The following is a 20,340-nucleotide window of genomic DNA, read 5'->3' on the forward strand; positions in this document are numbered from 1 at the left end:
GTTTTGGGGTCCCGGCGTCCCCAGAGCGCCTGAGGGAGGTGTTGGTCGGCACCCGGCTGGTCGCCATTTGGTCTCGTGTCAGCCGGGCTGCCGGTAAAACCCCGGGCGTCCTCACTCCGGGAGCAGTCAGGAACAATAATAACGCTGCTTTAGTCTCGGCTGAAGGACTCTTAACATCCTCGTAAAGTTGTCGGAGGAATTGGCTGCGCAGCCGGCGTTCAGGAGGTTTGGTTGTTTTTTAAACGAAGGGATAAAAATAAACGCAAATACCTTCTATTTTATTTTCAAAAAATGCTTTGAAATAGTTAAAAACCAGGCCAGTGAAGTCATAGACAGGAAAATAAATAAATGTGAGGTAGTATATGCTGGTAATATTTGGAGTTTAAATATAAAAAAAGTGGGTTTTGATTTTGAGGTGAGAAACGGTAACTTGTGTATACAGGAGTTCTTAAGGGGTGAACAGAAAACCTGACAGAACAGGAAAACCTTATTGCCTGGAAAACAAGAGTTTATCCTGCCGATCAGAAAGTACCAGAGTATGTTAGCTGTTGCTAAAGGAACCTGAAGGAATTAAAAACCAGCACTGTATGTAAACAAAGGGGGGCTTTGGGGGAGTGCGGTGCTGTGCACAGAAACCTGAAAGCACCACTCTACCTTACCTTGTGGTAATAAAGGCAAGAGAGATCTAACCACAGCCAAGGAAGAAGGAAAAATTAAAGACACAGGTTAATTTAGATGCATACATAATTGCATTAGTTCAGCATCAGCAATGTGCCATGCTATAGAATGGGGTTTGATGAGGAAAAAAGGCAAATAAACTCTTTTTCCAAAGTATTACCAGATAGAGTATGCTGAGCTTTTTGAGGAAAAGGAGGCTTACCAGTTCTTTTCTTTGCGTTATTTCTAGTTGTTCTGAAGAACTTTAATGAAACTTGAAGTTGGAGAATATGGAAACTGGTACAAAAATTCCAGGAAGGCTGGGCTGAAAGGCTTGTGGTAGGAGAGGCTACCAGCTGGCGAACTTCTAGAAGAATCATTCTTACAGTTAAGTCAGGCTGTAGGGTCTGTTGACTCTTCTGGGATATTTCTTTCAAAATGCAGGGGCTCAGCAATCCATCTGTTGTGGGCCCTTAAAATCTGACCGTGGCACCACAACTACAGTCATTGGCCCTGCCTTGTAACATTGCTCAGCAGCAGGTATCAAAGCATTTGCAAAGTTATATCATCACTCTTGTTATATATAGGGGGAATTGAAGCGTGGAGAGTAGCAGGTGCAAGGCAGGGTTAGAAATAAAGCACAGCAATTAGTCTTAGTTGGGTACTCTAGCTCAAGGGTGATATTGTGATGTTAAGGGTCATAACCCATTCCTAGGGCCAGGTAAATATCAAAATCAGAAGGTGAGCGGTGTTAAGTGACTCTTCTCCAGAAAAAAAAAGAACAAATGGCTTAGCAGTTTTTGTAAGTGCAGTTATTTCTAAAAAGTAGGTATTTTAAAACTACTGACTGTGTCTGGGATTTATGATGGCATCCATAAAACAACAACTTCCTGGGAGAATAATAAATGAAAAATATGGAAACTTTCCGGAACTGGCAATATAATATTTTATGGAACTCATCCTCCTGTCATTCTGTGCCTCGCCCCACTCCCAAACACTCAACACGGTCCATTTATGCTTTCTAAGACAGATTTAGAGTTACTGAAGCAGTAGATTTTTTAGCTGACGTTCTTTGCAATTCAATTTTTTTTGTCCCTCTTGCTATTTGAAGGAGAACACAGAAACAGACTTTGAAGAGTGTTTTTGCTTTAAAAAGTACATGATTTATATCATTGTCAAGGTGGCTTCTGGTAATTACAGTTTGGCTGTTTTTCATTATATGATGACACTGCAAAGTCAAGCTCATTGGTAGAGCGTTGACAGGAGGTCAGCAGATGAGTATTAAAATAGGTTCTTACACACACACACACACACACATGCACACGCAGTTATTGTTATAAAATACAAATTCATAGAATCACAGAATGGCTTGGGTTGGAAGGGACCTTAAATACCATCCATTTCCAACCCCCTGCCAAGGGCGCAGATGCCACCCACTACATCAGGTTGCCCAGGGCCTCATCTGACTTGGACTGGCCTAATCTTCATTTATTTTCTGCGTTTTTAGGAAGTGAAGACAATCACGTGGAACTAGCAGTTATGTGGCTTTTAAAGTTAAGCATTTTCTCTTTTCCAAAACAAAGCGTTTTCATATGCATGCATTGACTTTGAAATGCTATGGTGAGCAAACACGGTGTGGTCATACTGCATTGCAGCAGGCAGCACTGATTAGACAGCAGTAATAGCGCTGCTGATTGAAGGACCTTGCCACATCTTTATTTGTTCCAAAGGATCCTCAAGTACAAATAATGCAAATAAAAAGGCAAGGTAATATAAAGCAATATTGTTTTATTATGTGTAGTGAAGCACCTACACTTTATCATTTGGAATGGGGAAGGTAAAACAAAGTCATTTTGAAGCCATTTTCAATTATTGAAAGCCATAGAAACACCAGGGGGTTGCTTCTGCAGTCCCTGTGTTTGCAGAATTATGACCTCGGTTATACAAGAGTTACAAATCAAAGTTAAGCTGTTAGAACTATTATAGCAAAAGAGAAAGGCAGAACTTTTGGAAGAAGTGGGTTTTATTAAAAATCTTGTAGGTTTGTAGGTAGCCAGGAAGCTCTAATTTTCAGAAGATAGCGGTGAATCCCACAGAAGCTATAAGGTCAACACTGAAAGGCAGGAGAAAAACAGTTGGTGAAATCTGAGCAGCAAATGAAAGAGCAAAGAAAACAGCTTTGTAGTTATTGATGCAAGTGAATTCAAAATTATGTGTAGAGATTATGCTTCATTATATACAAAAATCTTGAAATGTGAATCCCAAAACATTTTTGATGCCAGGTACTATGGTGGTATAAAGACAGATGGTAAAGAAGAGTACCATATCTGAAGGGAACTCTCAGATGAAATAACAGGTGTAGTTGTCCTTGTTCTTGCAAAAAGCGCCCGAACTTTTTAATAAAGCAATATATATACACCCGTGTTTCATTTTTCCTGTGTTATAAGTTCACTGAATTCATTTAAGGTTGTTTTAGAGGAAGGTTGACTATGTCACATCTGCATTATCTGGTGTTTCTTAATCAAGTCTGCTGCCTACAGCTTAGCAACTAATTATTACACTTAATTTTGTTGTACTGCAAGCTGAGCACTATAAACAGTGCAATAGAATTAAGCGAACATTTTCATAAGAACAATCATTGACTTTTTTTTTTTCTGTTTGAAGTATTTCCTCTGAACATCCATGGGAGAGTAAAATAATTTGAAAGCTGCATTCTAGAGAAATTTATCATTTCTCTTATGCGGAACAATGCTGAAATTTCAAGAAACTGCGAAGCATGTCACTGTTGCCAGATCTAATTCTGCTTGCTCAGATGCTATGATTGCAAGAAGATACACTATTGAGAGGAAACTTGGCAACGGAAGCTTTGGAAGCGTGTATCTGGTTTCTGACAAGAAAGCAAAACAAGAAGACAAATTGTAAGTAAGCTCTTCACATACTTCAAACAGAACTGGACTATGTTTCTTGCACTCTAGATGTTTTCTTTGCATTAATTTGTGTTCCATCTCTGATTTTGGTGTTATTTTTGCAGCCTTAACTGTTCAGTTTTAGTGAGAGCCTAAGACAGGAACAGACTTTGTGCTGACTCAGCATTCCAGCTGAATTTCTCTTTAAAACAGTTCATTAGATATGTCTATCTTACTGTGCTTTCATCTAGATCCTTTACAATTTGCTATGTATGACAGAGTGGAGGTAGGTAGCAAATCTCTGACCCTCCTCTCCATAGCAATGTATACCTCTGAAGCTTTCTAAATAATGGTTAGAACAGGAAAAATATACCTAACTTACCTATTCCCCAGTGTCATTCCTTGGACAAGTTGGTAATGTAAGATGCACACTGTGGAAAGGACCCCTTTGTTTATGCAGAACTGAAGTAAATTTCATCATTGTGAAATTTACAATGATAAGCAGCAGGGCAAAGGTGCATGCCAGTTTTCACAAATTCTCCATTCTTCTTTGTAACAAAATTGTTTATTAAAGGCTTAAAGCTTTATAATTTATAAACTATAATTGAGTAATTGTATAAATGTATTATGTGTGTGTGTGTGTAATATAATTGTGTAGTTTATTTGTGCAGGCTTTGCATTTTGTAAATAAACCCTGTTGTTCAAGTTCTTTCTTCAGAACACTTAATAAAATGCTGGAGGTTTGCGTTCCATTCCCTGCTCCTCCCTCTTCATGAATGTGCCATTTTTGTTTTAAAAAACATGGAGAAAGAAAATCCATAATTTAATTAAGTCCAGCTACTACAGTATCTAGCTCTATAATGTTTCAGCCAGTTCTACGTGCTTGTTAAAGCTTTGAAATATAAAACATGAACATGAAAATATCAGAATTTCTGAATGTATTTTAATGGATGTCCCTCTTCATTTATGATGATCTCTTATTTACTCTAGGTGAATTTTTGGTAACACCTAATTGGTTGTTTTCAGGAATTGATACTATGTCACTGTAAGGACTGTTAGTGAGGTGTCACAAAAAAAACTCTACAGTACTGTTCTGATTTTATTTTATTTTATAATTGAGTTGTATAAATGAAACTTGAGACAAATAGTTACAGTAATTCCAGTAAACAACATTTCTATTTGATATCTACCTTACTGACAGCAAATCTTCTTTTAATTGCCAGCAAATCTTGATTTTTATACCTGCCTGAATTAGGACAGGTCTCAAAAGTTTGGCTGAGAGCCCCGTTAGGATTCTGAAGCCATAAAGACTGAAGCACATTTTTGGAGTGCTGACATCTCTGTATGTGAGCTTGAAGTTGGGCGCTTGGGTAATGCATTCCTGGCTGGACTTCCTCTGTAAAGAACTGTGTTTGTCCATTGGTTTTAATACTTACAGCAAATGAAATTTAAATGTGAATGGCTTTGTTTTAATCTATTAAAGTTTGTGAAGCTTTTTATTTAAAGTCTTCAACATCCAATCGATGTGGTTTTCAGCCAGAAATATATTCTTCCTTTAAATGTGGGAGTCTGGGAGTCTGCCTGTCCTTACTGATGGACGTGTTAATGAGCACTTATATGATCAAAAGAGATTTTTCTGATTTATGTATGCCTCAGTTTTGCTGGTTATGACAATGCATTCTTGGCAATGCTGCTTTTTTAATAAATGTGTAGCAAAGACATACTAATTTTTCCTTTGTTTTCCTTCCATGTCAATTTACAGCTGTAACTTTGGATCAGGGTTAGAGGCTGCTAAACTTTTATTTTTTTCTGTCTAGCTTTTGGATCTCTTTTTTAGGCCTAGCTATGATTTGCTACAAAAACATTCTGTAATGAAAACTTTGAAATACTTTCCACTACTATTTTCAGAATTTTATTTTTCTTGTAGTATCAGTTATAATGCAGGTAGGATCACAGGAACCCTTTGAGCTTATAAGACCATTCAGAATTCAGCTATTACTGAACTCATGCTTACAACATTAACGGGATATTGAAATATGTGTCTTCAGTTTTTGTTTTTCCTGCTATAGAAAAGATGCCAAATTTCAAAAAACAAGGAAAGTGTGTTTTGCTTTAAGTAGTTGTCATTTCTATTTTTTTTCTTTGGAATTTATGTTTGAGAACTTTAATTCTTAGTTACTGTGTTTAGACAAGCATTTCATATCTGTATTTCATATCTGTTTTGTCAGGGATGAGGCTGAGTTTGTTCTCAGTGCTGCTCAGGACAGATGCTGAGTATCAAATGGCATACTCTTTTTTGCTTTATTAGTCTCTTTTCACAGTTACAACACTATTTAATGAGCTAGTGCTGATGCTATTAAGTAGTTCATCATTTCATCACTAGGGGGTACTTGTGTATCACAGTTATTCTCCGTTCCTTCTGAGCCTCAAAGGTCGATTGAAGAGTGGATTCCCCCAGCTTTGTATTATTTATATGCTTAAAGATTACAAAAATACATGGTGAACATGAAACCCCAAGTAGCATAGCGAGATAGAGTGTAGCCACTTTTTTCTACTTAACAATATCGATTTCTTAAGGTGATAAAATGTAACAGAAGCAATAACCAGTATATTTTCCTTTGGGAAATATATATATTTTCAATTTATTTTTTTTTCTCATTATGTTTCTTACTTTTTCAGAGTATGTTTCAAATTGTTTCTTACTCTTTAAAAACCAAAAACCTCGGAGTTCTGAAAGCACTGTGGCAGAAAAAAAGAGTTGAGATATTTAGGTCCTGTATGACCTCAACAGACTTAGAATTCTGTTTCTTTGTTTCAGAGATGGTCTAAAATGTACTGAGGAAAAAGCTACGTACAGCATGAACTCAGCCTCAGATAGTCGTTACAGTTTAAAGCGCTATGAAAGAGCATAGGAGTAAATCATAAGAGTACAAATTCCCGAGATGAGTGAAATCTTGGATATGGGTACAGAAGTTGTCCAGGGATCTTTTTCAATTTTCCAGTAGCATGATGTCTACAGAATGAGTTAATGCAGAGACTAACAATGCTTGTCACGTAATTTAATGTATGCTCAGCATAGCTTTTGCATGATTCTAGTAATTTTGGGGCATGCCTTGTAAGATACTCCTAAAAGATCTTAGCTGTGGAGAGCGAAGTATTATGCTGACGGTTCAGGTGGGACAGAGAGAGGGCTGATTATTTGGGGCATGCCTCAAGTTAACAGTTACTTCACATAAAAGTCTCCACGTAGAGCTGTTCAGGCCAGCAATACCCGTCTTTTACAGAAGTACGTGGTGCTTGGATGGGATCAGGACTGCTGACTTTCCAAGATCACACTAGATCACAAACATCAAGTGTGAAATGGCTGAATTGTACTGCCAGTGTGGTGGCGTATGGAGGTCTCATGCTGTACATTGCTCTTACGTGCTGTGTTGAATGACTCTTTCTTTGCCTGTTGCTAGCCTCCTAATTTGTATTGTTTATAATTCATACTATTTTATATAGCTTTTTATGTTCATGGTCCTGTGTGCCTTCTTTTTTATTGGGTGATTCTGTAAGCCTTTTTCACTTTAATTTTGCCTTCCGCCCTCTCTCAACTAGAAAATTATATATTGCTGTAAACAGCTCTCAGTTACAGACATAGCTAAACAGCTGAATGTCTAAACTAAGTAAAATCCCTGGTCATAAAACACATTTTCTAATGTCAATGAACTTTATTTTCCTTTAAAAAAATAATAGTTGCTAATCATCATATATTCTTTAATATGCTGTCATAGGATCTGCTCACATTTTAGTTTACTTAGCAATAGCTTTTGTGCCTGGATGCCTTGCATATTGTCTTTTCCCAAGGTATATTATCCAAAATGGAGAGGGAGAAAACCAAACCAGTGATTAGGATTCTGAAGTGAACCTACATGGTGCCCTGTGTAGTTATTTGAGACTGGCCCTTGGCCTTAAGGATCACATTTCTGATGACTGCTTTGTGTAGACGTGGTGAATAGCTTTTCTGAGTTTCATAATAATGTCCTAAAAGGAAAAATGTAAGTTTCTAGGTTTAGATTTGTGACTAGGGAAGGTGACCTTTGTCCTCTTTGTTTGTGTAGAAAGTTATGCCGTCTGTTCTCCATCTCCTACAAGAGCCTTTGATCATGTTGGATGATTCTCACCAAATATGACAGAGCATTGCACAAAGATAGAAATTTGTGCAATTTAAGTGAAAGTAACAGAGTAGAGAAATAAAAAAATATACAGTAGAGAAATAAAAATAGAAAATAAATGCCCTCATAAAGACAGAAGCCAGAACCTGGGGTGACTTCACTGTGAAAGACTGTTTCTCCTGTACTGGACAACCTATACAGGAGAGCCATCATAGATGTCTTGCTGTTCTGTAAGAAGCTATGGTTAGAATTTCTATCATCTTAGACTCCAAGGTCAGGTAAACACAAGAGATATGTTTGTAGGAAAGCAAGCTTCTTAGTTCCAGTTTATGCAGAACGGCTTTTGTGTATTACTTGATATTTTCCCCATTATATATATGCACATCTTCTGGTTTTGAGCCAGGTACTGTACATTCATTAAAAGTGAAATTGAATTGCATAATATTGACACTACCTTTCTGTTCTAGTGGCTTCTAAAATGAGCTTATATAAATCTTTCTTTCAAATTGCAAACTGGGTTAGGTTTTATGTAACTGGGGTCCAAGTAAGGATTGCACACTCCTGCAAATATTTGTTGTGGTTTTAAATCTTTTCCAGGGGCTGAACTGTATTTAGGCATGGTAGATGGGGCTGCAAATCACTGGTTGCCTGCTAGTGGAGTTTCATAATTTTTAGAGGGTTTGGCTCTTTTAAGAAGAAAAAATTATAACTTTAATCAGAGTAAAAATTATTTCTGTATGTAGTTTTGTTTGTTCTCCTCTTTTTCTTCTATAGAAGTTTCAAAGTGGTGAAGTTGGATCTGTGCCATTTTTTTCTTCACATTTGTATAACTTAAACATTAGCAGCAAGGGACGAACAGTGCTACTCAGTCACTTTTCCAGACCCATGTATACCTGCTGTAGTATACGGTCTATTAAGAATGGTTTTTTTGCATGCATTTAGCATTCTGGGACCTCAAAGCACTTTTTAAAGCTGTGAAATATTTTTACACAACGCAAACGTGCAAGAAACACAGAAGTTAAATAGCTTATTAAATACAGAACTTTTGAGATCCAAGGTCACTAATCTAAGGCGCTTGAACTTTCTACTTAATCATTACATAATGTCATCCTTGAAATTGCTACTTTTCTGACAGATTTGGTTGGAACTGGACGGTAAGTCCATAAGTTGAGTAGTGATTGTTAGATGGACAGTTCTTTCTTTGGTAAACAAGGTTTATAAACATAGGACATTTGGAAAAATTCAGAAAAGCTGGTGGAACAATTACTCTATGAATTCTGCTGCAACTTTCCAATTTACTTGATATTTGTTATTTACATTAAGTTCATTGTCAGTTCACTTACTCTATTATTTACATATAATATGCAAATGCTTTGGGACATATTTGATATTATTTGCTAGGAAACTCAAGTCACTCCTGTGTGTGAATACAACACCAATTTTATTGGCAAAGGTACAAGTGAAGCTTATTTAGCAGCTCAGAAGTTATCAAGCCAGTACCGACTTATAAAACTCTCGTTGATTTGTTCAAATACAGTCTCTAATAGGACAGACAAGGAAAGGATTTCAATATGGTTTCTAAGAAACAGTTTATATGGATTTTTCAAATGAAGTGTCAGTATGGCTTTAAATTTACTGGTATATTTAGAGAAAATTGACTCAGTAAAATTTACAAATCACCTTCAAAATGCAGGACATACTTTTCTTTGTTTTTCTTGCAGATTCATGACTTGTGTTTGATTATGCAAAAGCGTATCTCAATTTTTGAGGCATTTGCTTTTGTTTCTGGCAATCATGGACTAGTGTTTCTTTACCTACCCATAATAATTAAATAACATGATTTGTACAAAAAAATAGCAGAGTTGTACCAGCATTTTATAACAGCCAACATGTTAATGTCCCTGCAGTCACTTCTATCCCTGTACCCCAAATAGTTCATTACAACAGGCAATTATGATTAAGGACAAAGTCTTTTTGTAACAGATTTATGTTCAGTATTAGTCTTGTGGGACAGTGCTTATAGACAGTCCCTGATAGGTAGTGAATGCCCTCATCAGTTGTGCAGAGTGAAGCTCTGGCTTAAGTTTCATTAATTCATAACCATGCATAGGCAAGCAGCCGAAGTACACAGTAGGTGACAGGGACTTCTGGCTCATAAATATTCAGCAGGTGCTTGCACGTCCCTGTGGTGGAAAGCACATGCTGAGAAGCACCAAACTCCCCGGACTGCTCCTGCGTGTGGTAATTGTGGGGTGTCAGCCCAACTTCTGCATCTGACTTGCATTATACCATTAATCCAGACTCATGCTATGATGCCTTGGAAACTGTGCACTTAGCTGAATAATTTATCACATGGCTTTCAATTATTTATGAATGCTTATTACAAATGAAATAAAATCTAAAGGTGGAAGAGTTTTGTAACTTATGAATATCCAAGCAAGTCAGCAGATTGCTGTGTCGTTAAATCCCCGCGTTTGCTGCCTGTTTGCTTCTCTGAAGATATTCCAAGGGAATGCTCGTTTGAAACTGAATCAATTAAAACAATAAAAATGACTCCCTGCCAGTTGCTGTGTGCTTGTTCACCCAGTCATGCTGTTGGCCGTTTTTCAACTCCCTCATTTGGTTAAAAAAGAAAAAAAAAAAGATTAAAATTCTTCAGGTTGTTTTAGACGTGTGAACAGACACTCATGATCTCCTTGGAAACTGAATGAAGGTGCAGTTCCTCGAGGACCTTCCTGATCGCTGGCTATTTTTAAATAAGCTTTTCTTAGTGAACCATCTTTTGCTCGTTTCAGGCAGGTGTGCTGTTGCTCCTTGATGTGAGGCTCAGGCTACCGTGTGTCAGCTGAGCTGCCATCGCTTCTTAGGTGCGCAGCCACTCTTGGCCCCAGATGTAAGGAGTAACACGACAAAACAGGGACAGAGAGTTCTTGCTGATTTCAGTAGGGCAGTTGGCCTTCATCAGCTTTCCACTCAAGTGGCTAAACGTGACTTTCCTATTCTGTGAGCAATGCTAGGGGAGTCGAGACCTGAGTAAATGTGCAAGTCCTTGCTGAAACCTCTGTATCAGTGGCTAATGCTCATGTGTTTTAGTTAAAGAGCACTCCTGCAAATGGAAATTGCCGTGGAGTGAAATTGTAAATGTGTTGTTTCACTTTTGGTAGGCAGTTGCAGCGATGGCCAGAATTTTTCAGATCATTTCCAGTTCAGGCCGGTAGTGGTTTAGAGACCAGTTCGATAACTCTGGGCTCAGTCAAAACAATTCTCCAGTTCTCACTGGAGACTGTGTGGAGAGGTGCTTTCGTCCCTGCCTGCTCCATCCCTGCCAGTGCCCAGTCTTCCCTGCATCCGAGCTTGGTGTTAAGGACCTGCAGACCCACCTTGCAGTGAGAACGTGGTGGTGCCAGAGTACAGCAGAGATACAGAAGACTGGAGCTACTGTTAGAGCTCACTATAGCTCTGCCACCTTCTCTCCAGTAAACCTACACTTAAACACAGCTGCCACAAAGCTCTGGAAACTAATGCACTCACGCATCTTTGCAGAGGGGCATGCAGATAAAATTGATAGAACACCATGGTTGGCAGTTTGACTGACTTTGACTAAGTAGCCAACTTTACCATTTTTAGTGAAAATTTACGTGAGTGGGAGGCAGAGCTCCTTAAGGAAAATACTACTTGGGTTTACTCTAAATTTCATCCCTGACAGAGCTGATCTCCCATAAGCTCAGAGCTGCAGCACCCGCCAGGTTGTGATCTTGTGTGCAGGCAGTGAGTGGTGCTGGTGGTTGACTTAATCCTTTTTCATAATGTTTACAGACAGTACTTTCAACACTGAGCAGAGAAATGTGCTTAAGGAATTGCTGGTGAATTACTGGTGCTTTGAGGTGAACAGCACAGACAGAATTTAATGATTTTGTAATTAAGCCAATACCTTGAGATCACATCACATCGCATTGTTTTTTTTTTTTTTTTGAAACTGAAGTTCGATTTTTATGCATTTGTAAGCTAATTTTAGTAAGAAAATGACAGGTTACAATATTATTACTTCAGGTTAAACTGTGACCACCTGCCTCAAAGATACTGTACGTTTTTGCAATATTTGTATATGCCTGCCTATCGTATCTCGTTGCAGTATAGCCTTGTTGACAAGATGTTTTCTCTTAAGTTTGCTTCAAGGATATGGTAGCTTCTTCTATGCAGAACTAGCCTCTGACTCTTTGTTGCAGTCAGCACATTGTAATGAGAAAACCACTGCAGTGAGTGAAATAAAATCTGGATTTTCTGGACAGTCAGTGTATTTTTCTTTCCTTTTTTCTGTTTTTAGGTTGTGCTTATCTGACACATTAGTAAATGAATTCCTAGTTCACTGTTTCTGTTACATGCATGGTGTGCCCTTCATGTGTTCTAAAATAACTTTTCAGTGTTGCCGGGTAGTTGCTTTGGGTTTGATTTGCACATATTTCACGGACTTCTAAGACCACAGTATCTTATTTGGGAAGCCTAGGAAGTATTGAAAGATTTTTATCTAGCGATAGATATTATATACAGTTGATTTCCCCAGTTGCTTGATCTGCTTTGCCTTTGCTTGTAGACTATTTAGCAAAGTCTACAAGCTTTATGCTTTAAAAAGATGTAAGCTGTCCTTTTGTCTTTCTCTTCCCACCCCACCCAGCCTCTTTTTTTTTTTTTTTTGGTACCATAGATAATTCAGTGCGTATCAGAAATAAACATTGAAGGAGATGCCTGCTGGAAAGAGACGTGGGAAGAAAGAGTTTTCTCATTAAAGTTGAAGCAATTAGTATTTAAATTACTTATGGGAATTAGTTTCACAGAACAGACAATACTGTTGACATAAATATCCTTGCAACATTGAAAGGAACATAATTCTGCTTACAAATATGTTTACATTCAGAAAAGAACCAATTATATTTTACATCAGAACATGTTGTAGTTTGAATTTCTATGCAATGAATTCTTACAGCGATTATTAGTGTGTCTGGTTTTCCTTTGCAACTTCCTGCTCTTCCAAATTGTCTCTCTTTTAGGTAAACTGATGCATATAGACGAGGTGATATGTAGGTCTTTCTTCACAATTTCTAATTTCAAACTGATTTCAAAATTCAAACTAATTCCTATAAATCAAGACTCTTTTTTGGCAGATGCTGTAGCCCAAGACTGCAAGTTGAAGAAATGTAGCATGTCAATTGTGAGATGTTCAATAACATCATAATGCCTGAAAAAAAATGCTGCATCCAAGCTTATTTCTCTGATGGTATCTCCTTTTTTCGAAAAGGAGTATTAATTAGCAGTGAACAGTTAATAGTGAAATGTATTGTGTGTGTGTAATCAAAACACAATAGTAAAATGCTTGTTTTAAAATGATTTGGTGTTTGGTGAAATTAAGTCTTCAAAGACAGAGAGGATAAACAAATATTTAGTCCTTGTCTCACTCGTCTCTAAAAATCCACTTAGGTTAGTAGCAGTATTACATTTAATTACATTCTTAAATAATACTAGGCTGTAGAAGAAAAAGGTGAATGAACAGTAGATGGTGATAATGCAACACTTAGAGATGAAGTACTGCTAGAAAAAAAAAAAATAGCCCTACATATGCAGGTATTTAGCCTGTACCCCATAATGTATTTAATAAATTTCCTGAGTAGACACAAATCTCTTCATTTTAATCACAGTATGCCAGTATTTGATTTAGAGCTGAAATGTCCCAACGCAAAATGTCTCACAGAGTTATTAAAAGTAAATACATTTGAATATTTCAATAAATAATATTAATAATGCTTTCATACATAATAGTAATATGGCTTGTTCAGTTCTGTGGAGAATAGCACAAATACTCCGCTTTGCTTTATAATTACAGATTTTTTCCAATACTGGCACATATGATTGTCCAAGAATAATTTGGAGTATGCCCCTTTGTATATATGAGAAATTGCTAAGTGCAGAAGAAAACTATATAAGCTCAGAGCTAATGTATTTCAACAATGTCTTCTTTCATATGCTTGTCCCAGGAAATGTATTCTGTGGTTCTGTGGGATACTAATTAGGAACTGTTGATTTTCAAATAACCACAAACTGTTTACATCAGGAGCTAAGCTGTTCAGCATTACTGCATATGTTAGGGCATTTAAAAATTAAACATCTTGAAAAATATTTGTAGGTGCTATCATTGTGACTTGTTGGAAATGAAAAGTGAATCATCCATTTCGCTTGTGAAATCTCATCACCGCTTGAAGATAGTTAAGCACTGTTAAATTCCTTAAGATGTTTATTCAGAAACTGAAATAATCTTTAATCCATCTATGGACATCACAGTACAGTGCTCATACTGCAATTGAATTCTTAGTTAACTTTTGGATTAGTTCTCCATGGTGCATGCTTGTGAATGTTCATGAATAGCAAAAATAGACTGTTTTGGACAATTGTTGATGAAATGACGGGTTTATGGCTTGACTATTAAATCAATATCCCAATGGCTGTGGGGATGATAGAAGAAGCCCAGCATTTGATTTAAGAAGTTGTGCTGCAATTCTGAGGTGTGAAATGGGTTTATGACTTGACTAATAAATCAGTAATGGCCATGGGAATGATAAAAGGAGCCCAGCACTTGATTTAAGAAGTCGTGTAGTAATACTTAGGTTTGAAATGTTTTGGCTAATAATTAGACCTATATATGTAAGTTGAAATAACAGATAGCACTCCTCATTTGTTTTTTATTGGAAGTGTGGTAAGTGACTGTACATCTTCTTGATTTTCCCACAGATATCAAGTGTTGTTAATGTCCTATAGGTGTTTTTTTCCTTAATTAAAATCAAGTAACCTTTCTGGGTAGAACTCGTTTGTGTATATTGACTTTTTTCATTTTATGTTTTCACCAGCTCCTTTTCTCTCTAACAGGTGAATGGATGTTTTTAAATTATGTGAGCATGCAGATACTGGTGCTCCACACACAATGGGTAAAATGTGAAGAAGTATTTGAATTTTTAATAGGGAATTGTAAGCTGCAGGAGAGTCAGTCACTGACAGCAGGCAAAGAAATCTGTTAAGGTTACTAGTAAAAGGATAGCTATATGCGTGGTGGGTGAAAATTACAGTGGAACTACAAGACCAACCTAAGTGAGGGAAATAGATTCCAGATAAAAGGGTGTTACATAAAATCAGTAAATATTAATTGCAGGTAAAACCTGAATGTGCCGAAGTGCAAAAGTGCGAGGCCCAAAAGAAAGCATGTGGAAACTGGAGCAGTGGGCAAGAAGCTTGACGTGAGGAGTGCCTCATGCGCAGAGGGCAATGTCAAAGGGAACCTGCAATAGCAGGATGTAAAGTGTACAGGAAGGGGAATTTGAGCTAGGGACAGGCAGGACTATGTATCAAATTTAGATTCCAATAATACAGTATTTTCAGCGTGAAAGCTATCAACAGAAATCTAAAATTGTGATTTTAGAACTATGCCATTGGCTGTAATGTGCAAATTTCATCAACTGTACAATACTCTAGAAGACAACTGACTTTGAGAAGCAGTAATGATGGATGACTTCACCTTGCCTGTATGCAGATTGTATCCTTGTTACTGAATTTCCCAAAGAAGCAGTTTTACTACAGTGGAAGCTGTTGTGTAGACAGGACTTGTGCACGAGGGCTGTGGCCTCTTCTTTGTTTTAGTCCCTGTTTGTAGTACTGTGCCTTCTCAGTTTGACATTTAATGAGCAGTATTTAAGAAATCATTAATTAGATAGGCAGTCCCCTAATTTTAATGTTTATGACCAATTTCATGCCCAATTACAGACACAGTACAAGGTGGTACGTTTTGATAGAATTGCACGTGGTCCTTGCACTGAAGAGTTATCAGCATGAAGAGGTAGTTTTACAAAGGTCAGAGTGGATGTAAATACAATATACAGATATGGGTCTTGCCACAACTCTCCATATTGAAGTTGGGGTGACTCAGAAATATAAACTATTTGGAATAATGAATTTCCAGCTTTGCACGCTGATTTTGTGCTAGCAGGTCTTGGTAATCTCAGGGTGCAAGTAACTGAACAACTGCCTGCATGAAATGAAATTTCTGTTTAATTAAAACCTTCAAATTTGGTTCATTTATTCCTAGAGCACTCCCTCTCGGTGGTAGTTTATTAAACATTCTTACTCTTGACATTAAAAGAGTGTTGTATTTCTTTTACTTCATTATCAGCTAGCAAATGTACCTAGTCAATAATTCATGTTGCAGTTTACTCAATAAACAGAGTGCCTTTTGAGATAGGCTGTCGTCTTTTAAAAATTGCATCTGATCCAATAAACCAAATTATATAATAATAAAGCATGCCATCAATGTAAACAAATACCAGATGGGTTGTAAAACATTTAATTTTAGATCAGTGCAAATAGGCTGAGATAAACGCTGCTGTGGCATATTGTCAGTCACTAGTAAAACTCGAGAAAGGATTCCCACTGGGTGTCCATATCCTCGAGGATTCCACCTATGTGCTTGTTTTCTCTTGTTTTAGGTCTCGCTCTATTTCTCCCCATTTGCTCCACATTACTGCACTTGGAGGCACGGTGTGCTGGCATGGCTGCGTTTCAAAGCGTGACAATGCAAGCTGGCAAGGCTTTGCTGATGAAGGCCAGGGGGTGTTCCCAGAGAAGTCCTGTGAGCCGGGGGACTTTAGAGATGGGACAGCTGGTTTCTGTGTTTTGGGGAGTGGGCTTGTCTCTGGTGTTTTCCCACCTCAGAGAGGATCGCTGCTATCAGTACCACATTCATTTTTCTCCAGGATGGATGTAAAGAGTGACAGACGGTGCTTTTTACTCTTTAGATGTGAATGCATTCACTTCAAAGGCCCTTTCAGTTGCAGTCAGTTCAAGATCAAGTTCGAAGTGTCTTCATGCTATCAAATCGCAAGGCTAGCTTTCTATTCACACAGTTAAAATCTGGAGGCTGTTACTTTGTATTGAACTTTAAGATATCTGCTAGCCCTTCAATAACTAAGTTTTCAAGTTGTGTGGTCACTGACATTGTATCTAATGTGCTTCTGTTTCTATTCTAAGTTAAGTGCAATTTATAATAATAAATCTAAACTAGCACATCTTTTTTTTTGACATTATATCAAAAGGAGTAGTTCTAAATACTGCGTTCAGAGGACATCCACATTTAAGTGTTTTACCTGTTTTTTCTTGTTTGTTTGTTTTTTTTTGTATGTGCCACTCAAATCTATGGTTTCTTAATTCATTCAAATAGTTTTGGACCTTTTAAGTCTTGCTGATATTTGAGCCTTAGTGGCAGAAAAGATAGGGGCAGCTTTTATGAAAAATTTGACTTTCAGATGGACTGGTATACTCTAGATGGAGACCCAACAAAATCTTAGCAGGACAGTCTATTATTTCCAAGATTCATACTATATGTTCTGAAAACGTTTCAAAAGATTTGTTTAAAATGCATTGTGTAACCTAACTGCATGTTTCTAAACTGTTCAATGCATACAGATTTTCAGCAGATGGTACACAGGTACTGTAGCTGAATTATGTGCAGAGGTAACTGTTATCAACCAATCTTAAAATGCAGGTTGCATCACATAAACAGAAACACTTTGTCTCTTTCAAAGTGTAGAGCTAGGTTCTTTTGGTAGAGGGGACATTCATTCAGGAATGGTTAGCTAAGAGAAATTTGTTCTTTTCTTAAGATTACTTTTTTTTTTTTTGATAGACTGAAAGACTATCAACTTTATAGATCTATCAGCTTATTTGATATTACCAGGGGTGCCAAATTTGAGATATATTGGAGTCTCTTAAATCACAGAGAAGGATAGGGTAGAGTGAATTTAAGCACATGAATGTGTTTTATGTATTGAAAAATACAGTTAATTTACATAGACAAAATTCTAACTGAGTGCTTTTAGCTTCAGCATTTTTTCTTCTAAGGTTATCAGTAAGGACCACTTTAGATCTGGAGACTATTGCCCATTTTCTCTTCGAGACTTCTGAGACCCTGACATAACTTCTTTGCCAATACTTAACCAATACAGAGTCTTTTAAATATAATTTTGAGTTTATTTACTGAAGTACATAAAAAAGCTTTGCAAAAGGCATAAACTCCAGTAGTCATCTTCATATTAAATGTGGCAAAATCAAACTCACCTGCAGAAGCAGTACACATACCAGTGGCATGCCAATATGCTTAATCTTGATTTCATGACAAAAGTTTTTTTTCTAGATCCAAATGTCCTCCAGTTCTGGCTATGAATTAGCATTATGTAGCAGAAAACTAGTAACTTATTTACAAAAACACGTTTTCCTGATTTGTTCTGCTGGGAATGAATTTTAATAAGAAAAACACCCGTCCTGTTGTCTGACAGCTGTTGACAGCATCAAAATCACTGAGTGACTAAGATGACAAGCTATCCCCACACATCAACACATCAGGCTTTTATTGCTGTCTTGGGCATACAAGGAAGTTGTATTAAGTGATGTTTAACAAGGACTCTGTTTGTCAGTTCTGTGATGTGATCTATATGAAGGAAAGAATAATGTCCCCATGCCAACTGAAGATGAGAAGATTGTAGTAGGTATTACCTGTCTTTGCAGTATGAGGCTTGTCTGTTGAGATGCAGACAAAATAAGTGGCACATTTTTTCATCACACTGCCAGATGGGGACTAGGCAAGTTTAAGTAAAAATTCATGCATTGTTAGTAACTGATGGTTGAGATTTAGGAATAAATTTTCTTATGAAGGAATACACCATTTTGTCCTTAGATCAATCAAATTACTGTAGTTTTATCCCTGTCATTTTTAAATGTTGTGACTTTACAACCATGCAATATCAAACAGGAAATCATCAAAAGCACTGTGAAGACATTCCTTCAGTGTGGAACTCACCTTTCATGTATTCAACTTATTGGAAGTTCTTCACTTTGTTTCAATAAATTACCATGATATTCTCTAGTAGTCTCAAATGACTTTCAGATAAAGATCGGTGAGCCATTTCTAAGCGTCTCTTAAGACTGAGGCAAAATAGTCATTAAATACCTCAGCCTTCTTCATATCCCAGGTGACCAGGTCTCCCATTTCCTTCTGGAGAGAGCCCACAATTTTCCTAGTCTTCCTTTTATCACCGATATACCTATAGAACCCTTTCTTACTGCCCTATATGTCCATGGCCAAATTTAGTTCTAAATGGGCTTTGGCTTTCCTAACCTGATCCCTGGCTGCTCGGACAATGTTTCTGTATCCCTCCCAGGCTACCTGTCCTTTCTTCCACTCTTTGTATGCCTTCTTCTTCTGTTCAGGCTTGTTCAGGAGCTCCTTGTTCATCCATACAGGTCTCCTGGTGTTTTTGCCCAATAAAATAAATCATTGTCCTGACTTTTAATCAGAAAAACAGTCACAGAAATACTAGCCTATGATTTTTCTCATGCATCCATGGAGAGACTTTGGCAGAAGCAGCAAAACCAGACTGTTTCTTGCTACTTCTTATTTCTTGTATGAATCTTGAACATATGCTCTGAGTGGGTTTGAAATCACTTAGATTCGATTTTTTATTTATGTTTACTATTATGCAGTAATCCATGGCTCTGAAAACATGTCATGAAGAAAACAGCGCATTAGGGAATTGGTGTGAACAATCCTTCAAAATTTCATCTTTAAAATGTTGCTTAATCACTATGGTGACTAGCATATTTATGGCATTTAAATGCATTCTCTTTGTTCACCCATATTTGCCTCATTATTTTGTATTGCCAACTACTTGGTTAATGTCATTATTTTACATTTTAAGAAATTATGATGGGTTTATGAGCATTATGTGATTTTCTATTTTTCTGTTTTTATTAATATGAGTGTTTATTTTTTCCTCTAGAAAGGTCCTGAAGGAAATCTCTGTTGGAAACCTAAAGCCTAACGAAACAGTTGAAGCAAATCTGGAAGCACAACTACTCTCCAAATTAGACCATCCATCCATTGTCAAATTTTATGCAAGCTTTGTGGAGCGAGATAGTTTCTGCATTATCACAGAGTACTGTGAGGTGAGACTTTTAGATTACTTGGAAGAAATTTGACAGAATGTGTGCTTTAAAATAGGGTCTTAAAAGAAACATAGCTCAGTTGTGTTTTTTTTAATGTTTTAGTTTGAATTTTACTCTCAACTTATTCTTTAATTGTGGCATCACTTGCTATTTGTTAGGCATATTTCATAAACACAGTATTACCTGGTCACTTGAGCTCACAGATTCATAGCTTATAGACAATCAGCCAGAGAAGAGAAAACAGGTAATTTAAATACTAGTTCATTTTGTTCACTATAATCAGTATTACAAGCAAGACTTAAAGGCAGACACATTATGAGGTCTCTGGGTGAACCTAGAAAGTTTGTACCAAATATGTACTACTAAGGGATAAGAGAAGATGAGGCTGGGTCTGTGGGGGAGCAGTGTGAAATTTGATGTAAATGAGGAAGGGAAAACTGTCTTGTCATTTGGAGCTGATTACAAGAAGCTTAAGCCTAATCATATGAATTGTGAATTTGGTAGCAGAATTTGCTTTATAAAGTGGAGAACACTGTATGAGTCAAAGACCAGAGTGTAGAGGATACAATAAATACTAAAACAGGCTATAT

The 20,340-nt window shown here is 37.1% G+C and overlaps 1 protein-coding gene across 7 annotated transcripts in view; it reads left to right on the forward strand.

Moving 5' to 3' along the window:
- NEK11 (NIMA related kinase 11) overlaps nt 1-20,340 on the forward strand; it is a 106,924-nt gene that overhangs the window by 160 nt on the left and 86,424 nt on the right. For 4 of the 7 annotated variants that reach the window (XM_080581747.1, XM_080581743.1, XM_080581748.1 and 1 more), the window contains exons 1-3: nt 86-225; nt 3,322-3,575; nt 19,585-19,750. In XM_080581747.1, coding sequence (XP_080437873.1) covers nt 3,406-3,575; nt 19,585-19,750 — 336 coding nt within the window. In that variant the 5' untranslated portion in view covers nt 86-225; nt 3,322-3,405. Of the gene's footprint in view, nt 1-85; nt 226-907; nt 1,045-2,164; nt 2,211-3,321; nt 3,576-19,584; nt 19,751-20,340 lie in introns of those variants that run through there. The other 3 variants (XM_080581744.1, XM_080581746.1, XM_080581745.1) reach the window with 3 other exon arrangements.

Source organism: Anser brachyrhynchus (assembly GCF_964034855.1).
Source record: "Anser brachyrhynchus genome assembly, chromosome: 2".
In the NCBI taxonomy this organism is placed as follows: Eukaryota; Metazoa; Chordata; class Aves; order Anseriformes; family Anatidae; genus Anser; species Anser brachyrhynchus.